The sequence below is a fragment of the Centruroides vittatus genome, unplaced genomic scaffold, assembly GCF_030686945.1.
Source record: "Centruroides vittatus isolate TY-2023 unplaced genomic scaffold, ASM3068694v2 contig_2908, whole genome shotgun sequence".
NCBI lineage: Eukaryota > Metazoa > Arthropoda > Arachnida > Scorpiones > Buthidae > Centruroides > Centruroides vittatus.
The window spans coordinates 62,260-75,358 of record NW_027121851.1 but is presented as its reverse complement, the minus strand read 5'-3'; the positions used below and the strand labels follow the sequence as shown (position 1 = coordinate 75,358).

At 33.5% G+C, this 13,099-nt stretch overlaps 2 protein-coding genes across 2 annotated transcripts in view; one reads left to right on the top strand and one right to left on the bottom strand.

Moving 5' to 3' along the window:
* Positions 1-1,918, bottom strand: part of LOC136972458 (Wilms tumor protein 1-interacting protein homolog) — a 48,672-nt gene extending 46,754 nt beyond the window's left edge. The window contains exon 1 of the mRNA XM_067267055.1: positions 639-1,918. Coding sequence (XP_067123156.1) covers positions 639-1,791 — 1,153 coding nt within the window. The 5' untranslated portion in view covers positions 1,792-1,918. The remainder of the gene's footprint in view (positions 1-638) is intronic.
* Positions 1,919-2,270: 352 nt separating this feature from the next.
* Positions 2,271-5,199, top strand: LOC136972459 (uncharacterized). Its single transcript, XM_067267056.1, has 5 exons — positions 2,271-2,420; positions 2,495-2,627; positions 2,692-2,898; positions 2,965-3,063; positions 4,660-5,199. The coding sequence occupies exons 2-5, from the start codon at positions 2,496-2,498 to the stop codon at positions 5,089-5,091; spliced, it is 870 nt and encodes a 289-aa protein (XP_067123157.1). The 5' UTR covers positions 2,271-2,420; position 2,495; the 3' UTR covers positions 5,092-5,199.
* Positions 5,200-13,099: the final 7,900 nt, after the last annotated feature.

Here is a 13,099-nt window from a genome sequence, read left to right as displayed (position 1 = left end):
ACCGTTGCTAAGCAACACCAGCTGTTACACAAACTCCCAACTCGACTAACGTTATAATTCGTATGAATTCCTTTAGTTACAGAAAAACTTTTAACGCAGATTTAAAAAAGAAAGTCCTTACGGTTTTCTGAAATAGAAATATTTTCTCTGACATTATTTGCGCTATGCTAACATACATATAAGTGAGAATTTCCGTGTTCGAATGTAAGGACGAAAAATAAACCCAGTAGAATTGCGATATTTGTTATATTAAATCGATAAAAACAGAAGTCTGATTTAAAATCCTGTAAACATATTTAATAATGCATTAAAAAATCATTTGATCGATACTTTTAGTTATATTCTGGATAATTATATGCTGCAAATACAAGTGCACGGGTGAGCGAATACTCACAGCACTGCAATATTATTTTATTTATTTTAACTTTAGGCAATGATAAAATATTTAGCCTTTTCTGAGTTCACTTTTTGATACGATAACACCAAAACAAAATATGATTTTCGATATTTCTGTATTATTTTGACCATTAAGAATCAATATTTATTATGGGATTATTTATGTAATTTATTAGACATCTTTCTTACCGAAAGCACTAATATTGTTAATGACGAGATAAAGCAATTTGCAATTAACTCACCGAAGAATTCCTCTTCGGGGACAGTATCCATCTCATCTTCCAACTGTTTCATCAAAGCTTCAATTTTCTTTTCTGCTTCGGTGGGTCCTTTAGGACGAGGTGGAGTAACGCTGTAAGGGAAAAGAGTCTTTCCACCCGCCATAGATGGTTTGTAATGATTGACGGATCCAACAAATTCCGAACTGTGGTTAGAACTTTTATCATCCGGCTGACCCGCGATCTTTAACGCATCTTCATCCGCCTCATCTTTTTTTATAGGAACCTGATTGTAAGAATCTGTGCCATTTGTCACAGAAAGTGGAATGTTGGTACCGATATCACCGTTCGCCACATTAGGAAAGACTTTCTCGTTTTGCGGCTTAGCGGTAGAAACTTCGGAATTTAATTCAGAACATTTTATCACAGTATTATCTTTCTCCGGTAGCTTCATCGCTTGCAATTCTTCACTTAAATCGCTTAAATTGGCGTAAATTGGATCGTCGTCGGGATTTCTTGGCGATTGTCCATTATATGCCGGTGCTGCGTATGTATGTATAGTACTCTTGACGGAACGAATAGGATTAGGTAAAGGTGGTTTGGGTTGCAAGTTTTCGTAGATAGGATGTGATTCTTGATTTGGATCTTTATAGGCGCGTGGGACGTAATTAGTTAGGTTCTTCGATAGCGATTCACCGGTTCTAGATCTGCCACTGGCGATTCTAGCCATACCATCACGGGCAATAGCAGCACATGTGAGTTGAACGCCTCCGTAGCGATTAAGGGGTCGAACGACATTATCCACGCTTGACTTCTTCACGTTACTCTTTTCTACTTTACCGTAAACGGATGGGGTTTCACTTTCGACCGCAGATTCGACGTTTCTTTTCGGATCGGATTCCACGCCTTCTAATTTACTATTCACGTACGTGTTAGTAGAACATTTAGGTAGAATTTTTCCGTAAGTTGAATCCATTATACGATTCTCTTCTGCTCTAAGTGCAGCGATGTAGGACCGACTTACATTACCGCTATTGCCGTATTGTCCACTTTGAGATTCCTTAACCGATGTAATATCTTGCGGACGGCGTGCCAAGGTAGAACTGCACGCATCACCCGGCTCGAAGATCCTAAGTGTTTTTAATAAACGACTTGACTCCTTGCCTGGAATATCCATTGCTATTCGATTATCTTGTTCATTTCGTTATAAAATTGCATCCGATCACTGTCAACAGACACCTGTCAAAAGAGTAGTAAAGGTGAGTCACCGCTTTCTCGCGGTAAATGGACGACACTCGCTCGCGTCTATGACGTCATCTAGAAGTGCGGAGAATCTGATCGACAACAGCGGTAATTCGATTCTATTGCGATTATAAACTTATAAAAATATTTCTTAATCGATTTACAATTTTAATTATAGTTAAAAAATCCACAACATGATAATTTTTATGTTAAATTAGAAAAAAAATCAGTTTAAATACATTACTTCAATACGTTTTCTCCAGATGGCAGCACTAATAAAAAATATCGAATACATATGATAACTTTTATCAATTGAATAGTTTTTGTTAAATGATTACGTTTGAATTTTCTCTCTGTGTAATAAAATCTTATTTAATCATTAAACTCTAATTATTATATTAGAGTTTATAAAACGATAAAACTATTTTTTCTAAATACAAATTCATTTATTTAATTTAAATCAAGCACGGGTCGTAGAGAAAAACATGTTAGGACGTCAGGAAATGAACCAACTTCCTGAAGTTTTATTTCCTTTACTTTGCAACATAAAAGTTTCAAGCCGAAGTAAGCGTTAATTTTACATTGCGGAGAATTTTTATACGCATTTAAACTTATTTATTTCGTTAATTATAAAAAAGCATGGAAGAAAACGAAGATGAAACGAAGGAAAATATGGAGGAAGAATATATGAAGTACGTAAATAAGAATCTGTTTCCTTGCGGAAAGCTATATGCGATATCTTCTTGTGGGCTACTTCGTTTATTTACTATTGTAAGTATTTTAAATTATAATTATATAATAATTGCGTATTTTGAAATATTTTTATAACTTATAGATTTTTTGTTTGGTGGCCTTCATTTTGGCGGAATTGGGATCTTGTCCGATAATGTCATCTTGTTTTACGAATAATTATACTTCCACGTATAGTTACTTCAGTGTCATATCTTTTCTCATTTTTGTGACATCACTAGCGATATATGTTATATATGTTATTGGTTTTGTACAAAATATTGGCTATCGTCCCCGTGTTAAAGCTTTCGCGGTGAGTATATGAAATTCGATCGTATGTTTTATATAACTTTTTTAATATATAAAATAAACATTTCAGGAAGTGATATATATGGCTGCTGCTATATTTTTTTACTTTTTTGCTGTCGTATTTTTGATACCGCGTACTAGTGGAGTTATCGAGTATCAATTATCTGCCGTAAGTATTTTGAGTCGCGTCTATATAAGTATTCTTTACTTCAATAATTATTTTTATCTTATAATTAATAGTAAAAAGTTAGAAAATTTTTAAAAGTAATTAATTATATATTTTCTAATTTTAAATAGTTTAATGAGAATGTCAGAAATTGAGAAGTATCGCTTTATGAATTCTTAAATTCGTTTTTACTCTCTTACAGAAATATTGTAGGATATGTTAGGTCTACTTATGTCAAAGTTGAATGTAAAAAATTAATTTTTATTTTATGATAAATTATATTTAAAATTTTGATCAAAATCATTATTTCTAAACAGTATATAAATAAATTAAATTACCTCAAGAAAACATGTTTGAATTTATCCTTATACACTACAAGATGACTTAAATACTAATTGGCAGAGTTAAAAAGCTAAATCTTAAAATTAATAAACACTAACAGCTGTGTTAATCTTTGTTACGTTCCTCCAATTAGTTTCCTGTGTTTTACTATCCGCCTTGTGGTCACTAAGAGAGCCTGTTTTTGAAGCCCACTATGGGTTCGGTCATATCCACAGTAAGGCGACCGGGTAGTCAGAGACAAAGATGATCTGAGACCGATCATCTCCAAAACCTTTTTGGGGTTGTTCGATCTGCCCCGGTACATCAGGTAATAGGTTTGTGCGTATTAATGCGCCAGCCTATCCCTCGCCTTGGCCACTGCCAGGCTCCTACTCAACATTAACAATCAGCAAATATCCCTATTTCGATACCATTAATGATTTACGAATAATTTTTGACAAACTTAACTTTCAAACCACATGTCGAGTAATTAATAAAAAGTTTATCTACACGCAGAATGATTATATGAATATGCTATCGGACAGTTTCATCATCAATGCTTCGTACATTGCATTTCACCATTTTTCAGTCCGTAATAGATTACTGTATTCTATCAAATACATAATAGATTACTGTTGGTCATTTGCATACTAAACGCTTTAATAACATATCCAAAACTCTTTAATAAATTAAGTAATTTGCCGTATACAATCTATCTGAAGTGATAAAAAATAGATTAAGTGTTCATCCAATTTTAATAATAGAAGTATATATTTTTACCAGCTATTATTTTTAAATATCATAGTTTTTAATAACCACCTCCTTCTCATACTAATAGCATTATTTCATAATCGAAATAAATCATGCATCTACTAATCACTATATCGATTAAATCTTTCTCAGCATTCCTTCTTCAATAGTACTGGTTCCCAAACTTGTTCGTGGTGCACTGTAAACCAAAATTTTTCTGGTGCATCTCTTCGTAAAATTAAAAATATTCTAATATACTAAACTATGAATTGCTGTATACAATAATAACTATCACAGAAGGACTATCCTAGCTATTAACTGATCATGAATGTTATAAATCTTTAAACAAATAAGTGTTTTTTAAAAATATGAAATCGATATACGAAATAGTGCATATTTAAAATTAATCTGGAATTTCATTTAATGTAATGAGCATATTGATAATGACTTGATAGAACAGGATTGTCATAAGATTTTATTTTTCAAATATCGTTTATAAATTGTAATTAAATTTTTGTCCATTTTCAGGCGATTGGATCGTTTGTATTAATTTTGATCACTGTGAATCTTGCACTACTCTTGGTACGATCAAACCAGTCATTCAGAATCGATAAAAGTAACAGCAACTCTGTTAATAGTATGGAATCTGAGGACAGATGGGTGCCAACAACTACAGAATTTGAATGGTCAGATAAAGAAACCATACCAAGACTCCATTCTGTTCGTGTTAGGTCTAGTTCTACAGAATCTGTTACAGCACCAATGGAAGAGGTCGATTTAACAGATAACAATGTTTTTGGTGAAAATTGCCATAGTGATAGTTCTACTGCAAGCGCAAAGGAATTTAATTTGGATAAAAAGTTCAATGATAATTTTAGTGTTAGTTCATGTTCGTTGCCATCTTGTACATATCCTTCTACATCTTCGGCTTCCACTGATGATGAAAAATCTTCAAAATGATTTTAACTTTTTAGAGTATGTACATATTTTAATCATACTTTAGTAATATTATCCAATGAAATGAGATTAGATTTTATAATCAAAATAAAAACATTTTAAGAATCTAAATTTTATTATGAATTTTTTATAAATTATTATTAATTTTTATAATTAATTATCAATAAATAATTCAAAAATTGATAATTTATATGTGTCATGTATTAGAAAAAACCTTTGTTTAATAAAAGAACGAGTCACGAATACAAGAAATTCATGTTCGAATCGTCTCATTCGTTAAAAATGACACAATAATTCGAATACCCCCGCCAACTTGGACAATTTTTTTGAAAAATTTACAGTAAAAATTTCTTGACAATAGAGCAATTGTAATTAATTAGCTTTTTATACCCGGCTTCGCTCGGGTTTATAAAGTAATCGTTACTACTGGAATTATTATTCGTAAATTTCAAAAATGCATGTGGTAAAACACATTTTAAGAATGCCTGTAAATTACGCGGGAAATTTATAGAAAAATCTACAGCGAGTTTATAGAAAAATTATAAAATTAGTTGGTTTCGGCAACGCAATTAATAGGCGATCTACCGAGAAAACTTTTATGGGAATCTGGCTCTTATTTAGGGGTTACTAACGTGAATTAAAGCCTAAAACTTCATATAGCCAGCCCGTTCACGATGCGCGAACCAGTGGCGTAGCGTAGTGGGGGCGGCAGGAGCGGCCCGGCCCGGGCGGCACTTTTAGAAAGCGGCAAAATTTCACAATAAATAATAATATCATGTAAAAATACCTAAATAAGGGGGCGGCGAAATTTTCCTCTGTCCTAGGCGGCTGACACTTACGCTACGCCACTGGCGCGAACCCACGACTAACTACCAGTGTTCGGTGGTTTTAAGAAAGTACCATTCAGAAATGAAAAAACCCGAGTTGTTAAATGTGAAAAATTAAATACTAATATAGTTTTCACAGTGTAACATTTTTCAACTCCACGCTCGTGAGTGCTATGTGCTACTGTGGCAGTAATGATATAACGCTATATCATTGTCATAGTAATTGAGTGGATATAATATTTGCTTCTTAAATTAATATCTGTTTTTTATATGAATTATATTTAGTTTATTATTTTTAAAATTTTTTGCCAATAGATAGCGCAACCTGCAAACCCAGCAAATGAATGTAGACAGAAATTAATTGATATATATAAATCCAATCGATATTTTCGGGTGCGATATACACATAATTATTTAAGTTAGAAGTATGTTAACGTAACTGCAGAGTTTCGTAGCAATTGGTCGAATGGAGTAGGAGTGTGTAGCGAACAAACAAACATCCTCATTTATATACAGTATAGACTAATTTTTTCGATATCCAGAAATCTTTGCGAACCTTGTATTATATTACTGTAGTCAGTAAGTTACTAAAGACTATTGTTGTAAACTATTTTGTCATCTGTATTGTATTTTGCTGTAAACCTTTCGAGCTCATTTTTTGTAATAAATCCAAACAAAAGCATCCCAGATGTAAAAAAATTGCGCCAAGAAAAAAATTATGATAACTTACATGACTATTAAAATGTTTTCTTAGGAGTTTTTCTTCGGTAAAGTTATGCTTGGCGTTTCAAAACGAAATGTAGAGAAAAATAATAAAAATCTTGTGCGTACTGATTTCAAGCGCCAAGCTTAACTTTAACTTTACCAAATAAAAATTCCTAAGAAAATAATTTATGCCATGTAAATTATCATAATTTTTTACTTGGCTTTTCTAGGTCTCAGATGTTTTTGTTTGGATATCAATTGTTTTTACTTTTCCGGCTGTTATATATAACAGTGGGAAAGTATGGCGATCGATCAAAAATGACCCCCCCTCAAGATTTTTACATTTCTGGACTCAGGGCACCTTAAAACGCCGAGAAATGTAAAAAAATTTAAGAGGTTTTTTCTACATGTACGGATGTTAGTGTATGGGGGGGCACGATTTTGTTCACCTTTGAAGCTTAATAACTCCTGTGCTTTTTGTCGAAAATTTCTGAAATTTTGCATGGAGCTTTGTTTATTAGGGAGATTGTTACTATTAAATTTTGGTGATTAAAGGTCGAAGGAGTGGGAAGATAATATTCTAACTCTTTCCACCCTGTGAGCACTGAGGGACTCTTTTAACAAGTCCATTGTGGTCTCGGCCAGGTGGTGAGGGACGGAGGTCGATATATCTGGTCGGACCACCCCCGAAAAATTCCTGGGAATTTTTCGATTCGTCCGGATCGATCCCGGGTTCCCCAGAGCGGTAGACTGCAATCTTGACCGCTCGGCCATCCGGTCGTCCGGGTGGGGAGACAAAGGGAGTCGTATTCTCCACTAGGGTCAGACTTAATGATGGTTTTACTTGTTATCATTTAAAATTTAATATAAAACCCATCCCTACCCTCAAAATTAAGCCTTTTGCCATTTTATAATAGTTAAAAATATAAAAAGTTATTAAATAGAATATGATAACGGCGCCACCGAAAAATTTTAAATGTTGCCGGGGAAGGTGAGCGACTCGTTGCTGGTTTATTTGTTTATGGCAACGCGACGTGTGGGCGATCTGCCAAGAGATGCCTCTCGGTAGGACTTTCTATAAGAAATTGGCCCATATTCAGGTGAAGAAAACCCGGAAAACTGCACGTGGCCAGCCCATTGTTCTAATTATAAATAATTGCAATTACTCACTCAATTATTTTTGAGTTTCGATCCATCGTAATGTGCTGTTAACAATTAGAAATTTGACCTAAAACTTTTTTCCCTTCTTTTTAAGTTTTTATTTTTCCTATAAAAATAGACTAAATTTACAATCACAATTCGTCAATGTGATATTGAAGTTTTGAACTTTTTGCGTTTATATGCAACAAGTTTCCTGTTTCAGCAAACAGTTAAATCCAATAGCATATATTATGTTTTCATAAATTTTAAAATAAGCGTTTTCTCTCTCCTTTTTTGACATTTATAATTGATAGTTAACACTTACCATTTACGAGAAGCTAAATCATGTGGAAAAACCTTGACTATTCTATGAAGAATAATTTAGTACTGACGTCGTTTATGAAAATCAAGTAATGATCGTAGCAATTTTTTTCTTTTCTAAATCATTAGTCGCTTATCGTAGAATATACTCTATTTTTCGCTTTTAATAAATGCACGAAATATTTGAAAAAATTCGAATTATTTGTAGAAATGTTCAGTCATCTTAATCTCGCACATTCAACTATTGGCTCTTCTGCGGTGAAAAGGCATACGCCTGTTTTAATTACGTCAGAGGATGATACGTCAGGATGTCAGCACTCGGAGGTCCCGTTGTGGGCCTAACCGAACCCATAATGGGTTTGCTAAAAGACTCTTTTAGTGCCTGACTACTTTAGTTTAATTTCATTTCGTTACGGCAACGCAACACACGGACGACCTGCCGAGGGGGTGCGTCCCTGGATGACTTTTATGGGAAACCGACCCGTATTTAGGTGTTACAAATGTGAAAAAAAATCCCGAAAACTCACGTGGCCAGCAGTGGCGTGCCGTCATTGGAAGCGATGGAAGCGCCGCTTCCACCTTCCAATGACCTTCCCTTGTATTTTATAAAATATAAATTTTCATATTTTAACGTACTTTGAATTAATTAAAATTAATATTTTATTATAACTGCATTATGTATCTTTTACAAATTTCTATACTACCTACATGTGAAAAAAAAACCGATAAGATTGCTATTGTATATTCGAATAATTCAGTGGCGGAAGGAATGTCGAAACCGGGTCAGTTTCTAATCAGCCAGATTATATAGGCATTGGCGCATGCGGCTTTACAGTGCACCAACCTCACCCGGTTTAGCTGGTAGAAGCGACACACGCGTAAAGAGTCCGACTTTATATCCCGGAGCGGTTGTGGGCTGTTAGCAGCCTGCTAGATATTCGGCCACCCTCGTCTGATTATGTGAATCATGAGCAGACTAGATCAACGGCAGGCAACCCCCGGCCCGCGGGCCAGCTATGGCTCGCGAAAAGTTTCTATCCGGCCCGCGAGATCTTTAATAGATTATTAAATTGAAAAAAATAACTAATTAATAGTTATTTTTCCAATTCTTTGTAATTTTCGAAAACGATAAGAGAAATAAATGTAGTAATTAACTTTTTATTTATTTATTTCATATTTGCAGACTAAAAAAATTACAAGTTACAAGAAGGCGTCAATTAACTACTACGGCCCGCGGAAAAAAACGTAAAATTTATTCTGGCCCATGTTATAAAAACGGTTGCTCACCCTAGACTAGATTTATAACTTAACCCAACCGATAGGAATTTACTGGCATGTTTTTATGATAGTTCTGTATAGTTGACAGGAGTTTTAAAAAAAAATCCATTAAAATATTTGATATATTTATTCTGCGTTTATTCCGCTCTCCCATCTTATATTACTTACGGATTTCAATGTTAAACCGATGATATTACGATTTAGTATGTCCCATCTGTAAGGGGATGCAGAAAAAACGTGTACAATTCTAGTACAGTGTTAAAAATTAACTGTTACTTTGGCAGCATCATTTACAACCAAATTTAATGAATGAGACGTACAATGGTACAAAAAAAAAAGCTCTAGAATTTATTTTCCTTAAATTTACGATTTATATATCCGTTGTCATAAAAATTTGTCTTTCCACTGTTTTCCCAAGACTACAGATATTCAGGTACAAAGTAACCGGTTTCAACTTATTTCTACTTAAGTAGTAGTTAAATAATTAAGCGATTAGGGAATTAGAAACATATATAAAATCCTGATGAAAGAGCCGAAATTTTACTTAAACAGAAGCTTAACCGAACCAATCTCTTGCCGAGTACAGTGGGGTCTGATCTCTTCGTAATATTAGATGTAATAAAGACAGAAATTTCTCCAGTTCAATGAGAGTGACCGAAAAGTTGTAAATTTTGGAAATTTCCGTGAACACTCGGTCCTAAAACGAATTAGTTAGAAAACGAACGACGGACAATCTGTTAAGTTTAACATATTTAGATTTTTACAGCTATGGTGAGAAACGTTTAAAATCTACAACAACCCTGTCGCGTCCTTTGAGATATACTAGTGACGCGACAAAAGAGGCATTTGACATTGACCGGTATCGGCACCCTCGGGATTTGGCACGCACACACCTACCTGGACCGTCTCTGATTCCATTCATTAGCCACTCGTAGGGAGCTATTTCACTAACTTGTAAGTGGATTGTTTTAAGATTTAAAAAGTAAAGAATATTTTGTTATTTTTATGTACGTTTCTTCACAAAGTTATATTTAATTATAAGTTTCTTTAAAAGTATATTCATACAATTGAAGAATTTTTTGTACTAGGTATGTATATTCGTCACACATTTTGTTTTACCAAGTAAGTTTTTTTTATAATTTTAATTTTAGCCCTTATATCGTGGCTAGTGATTCAAAAATTTATTTTAAAAAAGTTTTGGCTCAAGACCGTATAATGAAAAAGAAAACATTATTAAAAGAGAAAGACCAATGCCTAAATTAAATATAAATACGTCGACAAAAAAATTTCGACATTTTGACGATAAAATTTATGACGAATGACGATTCTTTCGTAAAATTGAAGCAATTTGGAAATCAAAGCGGAATAGAATTTAACATTGGTAGACAATATAAAATAAATATTGAAAATTATAACGAGATAATTACGATTAATAGACATATCTAAATTAATAGATGTTATATGTTTTTTCTCAAAGCGAGAATTGGCATTTAGAGGGCACAGAGAATTTATTGAATCTAATAACGGAGGTAATTATATTGAACTTTCTTATTTATTAAGTACGTCAGATAATCTATTAAAAATACATTTAAAGAAGTATACGGTTTTTACTGGCTTATCGAACAAACGAATACGAACGGGCCCTGACGCGCAATTAATTGTTGCCCCTGTAAGTCGGCTTCTTACAGAAACACAGCTTCCCTATCATCAAATGTCACGGCACGCCACTGGTGGCCAGTCCGTTGGCGTGGAGCTAATCCACGACCAGTTACTAGTGTCCAGTAGCTACATCCATTAGGCCACTAATGGGTCTCTAAGAGCCTTCAGGGCTGAGAGTAAAAAATCCTTTCTTCAATAATTCAAAATCATCGGTTTATCACGCACCAGAACCTTTAAGTACGAGGAAAAGATGATCTTGACTCAATTCCTTTATCAATTGATTCATAATTCGATTAAATTACAATAATATATACAGTATATATATTTTGGGAATACTTCCCCTTTTACTTATTTAAGTCAACTCATTTTATGCCACACTTTCTTGGAACCAATTGATCGCAAAATGTGAGGTATATACTGCATGTAGCCTAAAACTTGAAAAAGTTAATTTTGGAAAAATAAGCTTTATAACTAAACTGAACTTTCATTTTCCCCATCGCAATTTTACGAGAAATATATTTTAGAATTGTGTTCAGTATCAAGTAAGAATTATTGGACTTTTCAACAGAAAGTATTCAATTAGTATTTATTTAACTCCAATTAGATTTGTCTAACCTTTCAATGACTGCTTTAGTATGAAAATTTAGATAATTTTACTATTACATATAGTAAATTTGAATTGTATACAGTAGAGCGTCGATAAGTGGAACCAATTGGGACTGGGGTCCTTCCAGTTAATGATTTGTTCCAGTTTCCGACTTTGTACGAAAAAATACATTAACCTGTCCGATGTTCAAATTTTTCTCCGTTGCGTATCGCTTCGTGTTGAATTTTTCTCCGTTGCGTGTCGCTTCGTGTTGAATTTTCGTCGATTTTAAGCCTAACGAAAATTTTTATAATAATCATCGAGGCTATCGTATCGTTAAAAATTATTTCTGCATTTTGTACAAACAAAATAAATATATTAAAGAATATAAAAAACATGAAAATTATAGTTTAGAAGTAAATTTAGTATCAAAAACATTCGATTCAGCACGACACAGTCCGACTGAAAATCGTTCCACTTTCCGGCCATTCCACTTATCGACTCTCTACTGTATTTAACTTGAAAATGTAAATTTACATATATATATCTATCTTATTTGCTATAGCTTCATTTTTAGTTCTTCAGCAAAACATCAATTTCTACAAAAATAAGTTTTTTTTGATCCAGCAATAATCACATATACACTAATGATTAAACTGATTAAAAAAAAAAGTATGAGAGTTTCTTAACAAAGTAAGTTCTTCTAAAACTTTTTTGGCATTTCAAAAACTATATAAAATATACCTATGTATGTATATATAATTGTATCAATAATCAATAAAAATTTACAGTGTATAAAAAATGATACAAAATAGACTCAAAATTATTCAGCATTTTGTAACCTGTAATCAGTTTTAAATCTTACAATTTCTTATTTGTGCTCTCGCTAATAAAACATTAGTATTTAAATTTTGTGATTTCAGATAACTCATCATCATCCAGTTTTTATAAGCCACATAGGCTTATTGCTGCTTTCGCCATGTCCTTCCACCTCTATTTTCTGCTTCTATCTTCCAGTTTGCCATTGCCATCTTTCACGATTCCAATTTTAATACATGTCCAAAACTTAAGGATGGACAACATTTATACATGAATAGAGAGAATATAGATAACATGGTAAGAACTGCATTATCTATAACATGGTAATACACAACTTGCAAAATTTTGCAGATTAAAAAGCAATAAGAGAGAATCTTTGGTAAAAAAACATTGATATAACAGTTGGGCATAGGTGGAGAATGGACAGAAAGTGCTTACTAATACCCAGGCAGAGACCTGCCAGTTTGGAACATGTCTACTATTTCTGCTTTGCTCCTGACAGCTGGATGGTTGAGTGGTCAAGATGGCTGCTTGCCTCTTTGGAGACCTGGAATCAAATCTGGACGGATTGAAAAATCCCCAGGAATTTTTCAGGTGGTGGTCTGTCTGGAGATGTCAGGCCCTCATCATCCAGCCACCTCACTGTGGACCTGGCTGAACCTATAATGGGCTTGCT

Bases quoted from the DNA above. Each gene is read 5' to 3' on its own strand.
- LOC136972459 (XM_067267056.1), top strand. From the start codon at position 2,496: ATGGAAGAAAACGAAGATGAAACGAAGGAAAATATGGAGGAAGAATAT. The intron at 2,628-2,691 runs GTAAGTATTTTA...TATAACTTATAG, and splicing joins TACTTCGTTTATTTACTATT to ATTTTTTGTTTGGTGGCCTT. The intron at 3,064-4,659 runs GTAAGTATTTTG...GTCCATTTTCAG, and splicing joins TCGAGTATCAATTATCTGCC to GCGATTGGATCGTTTGTATT.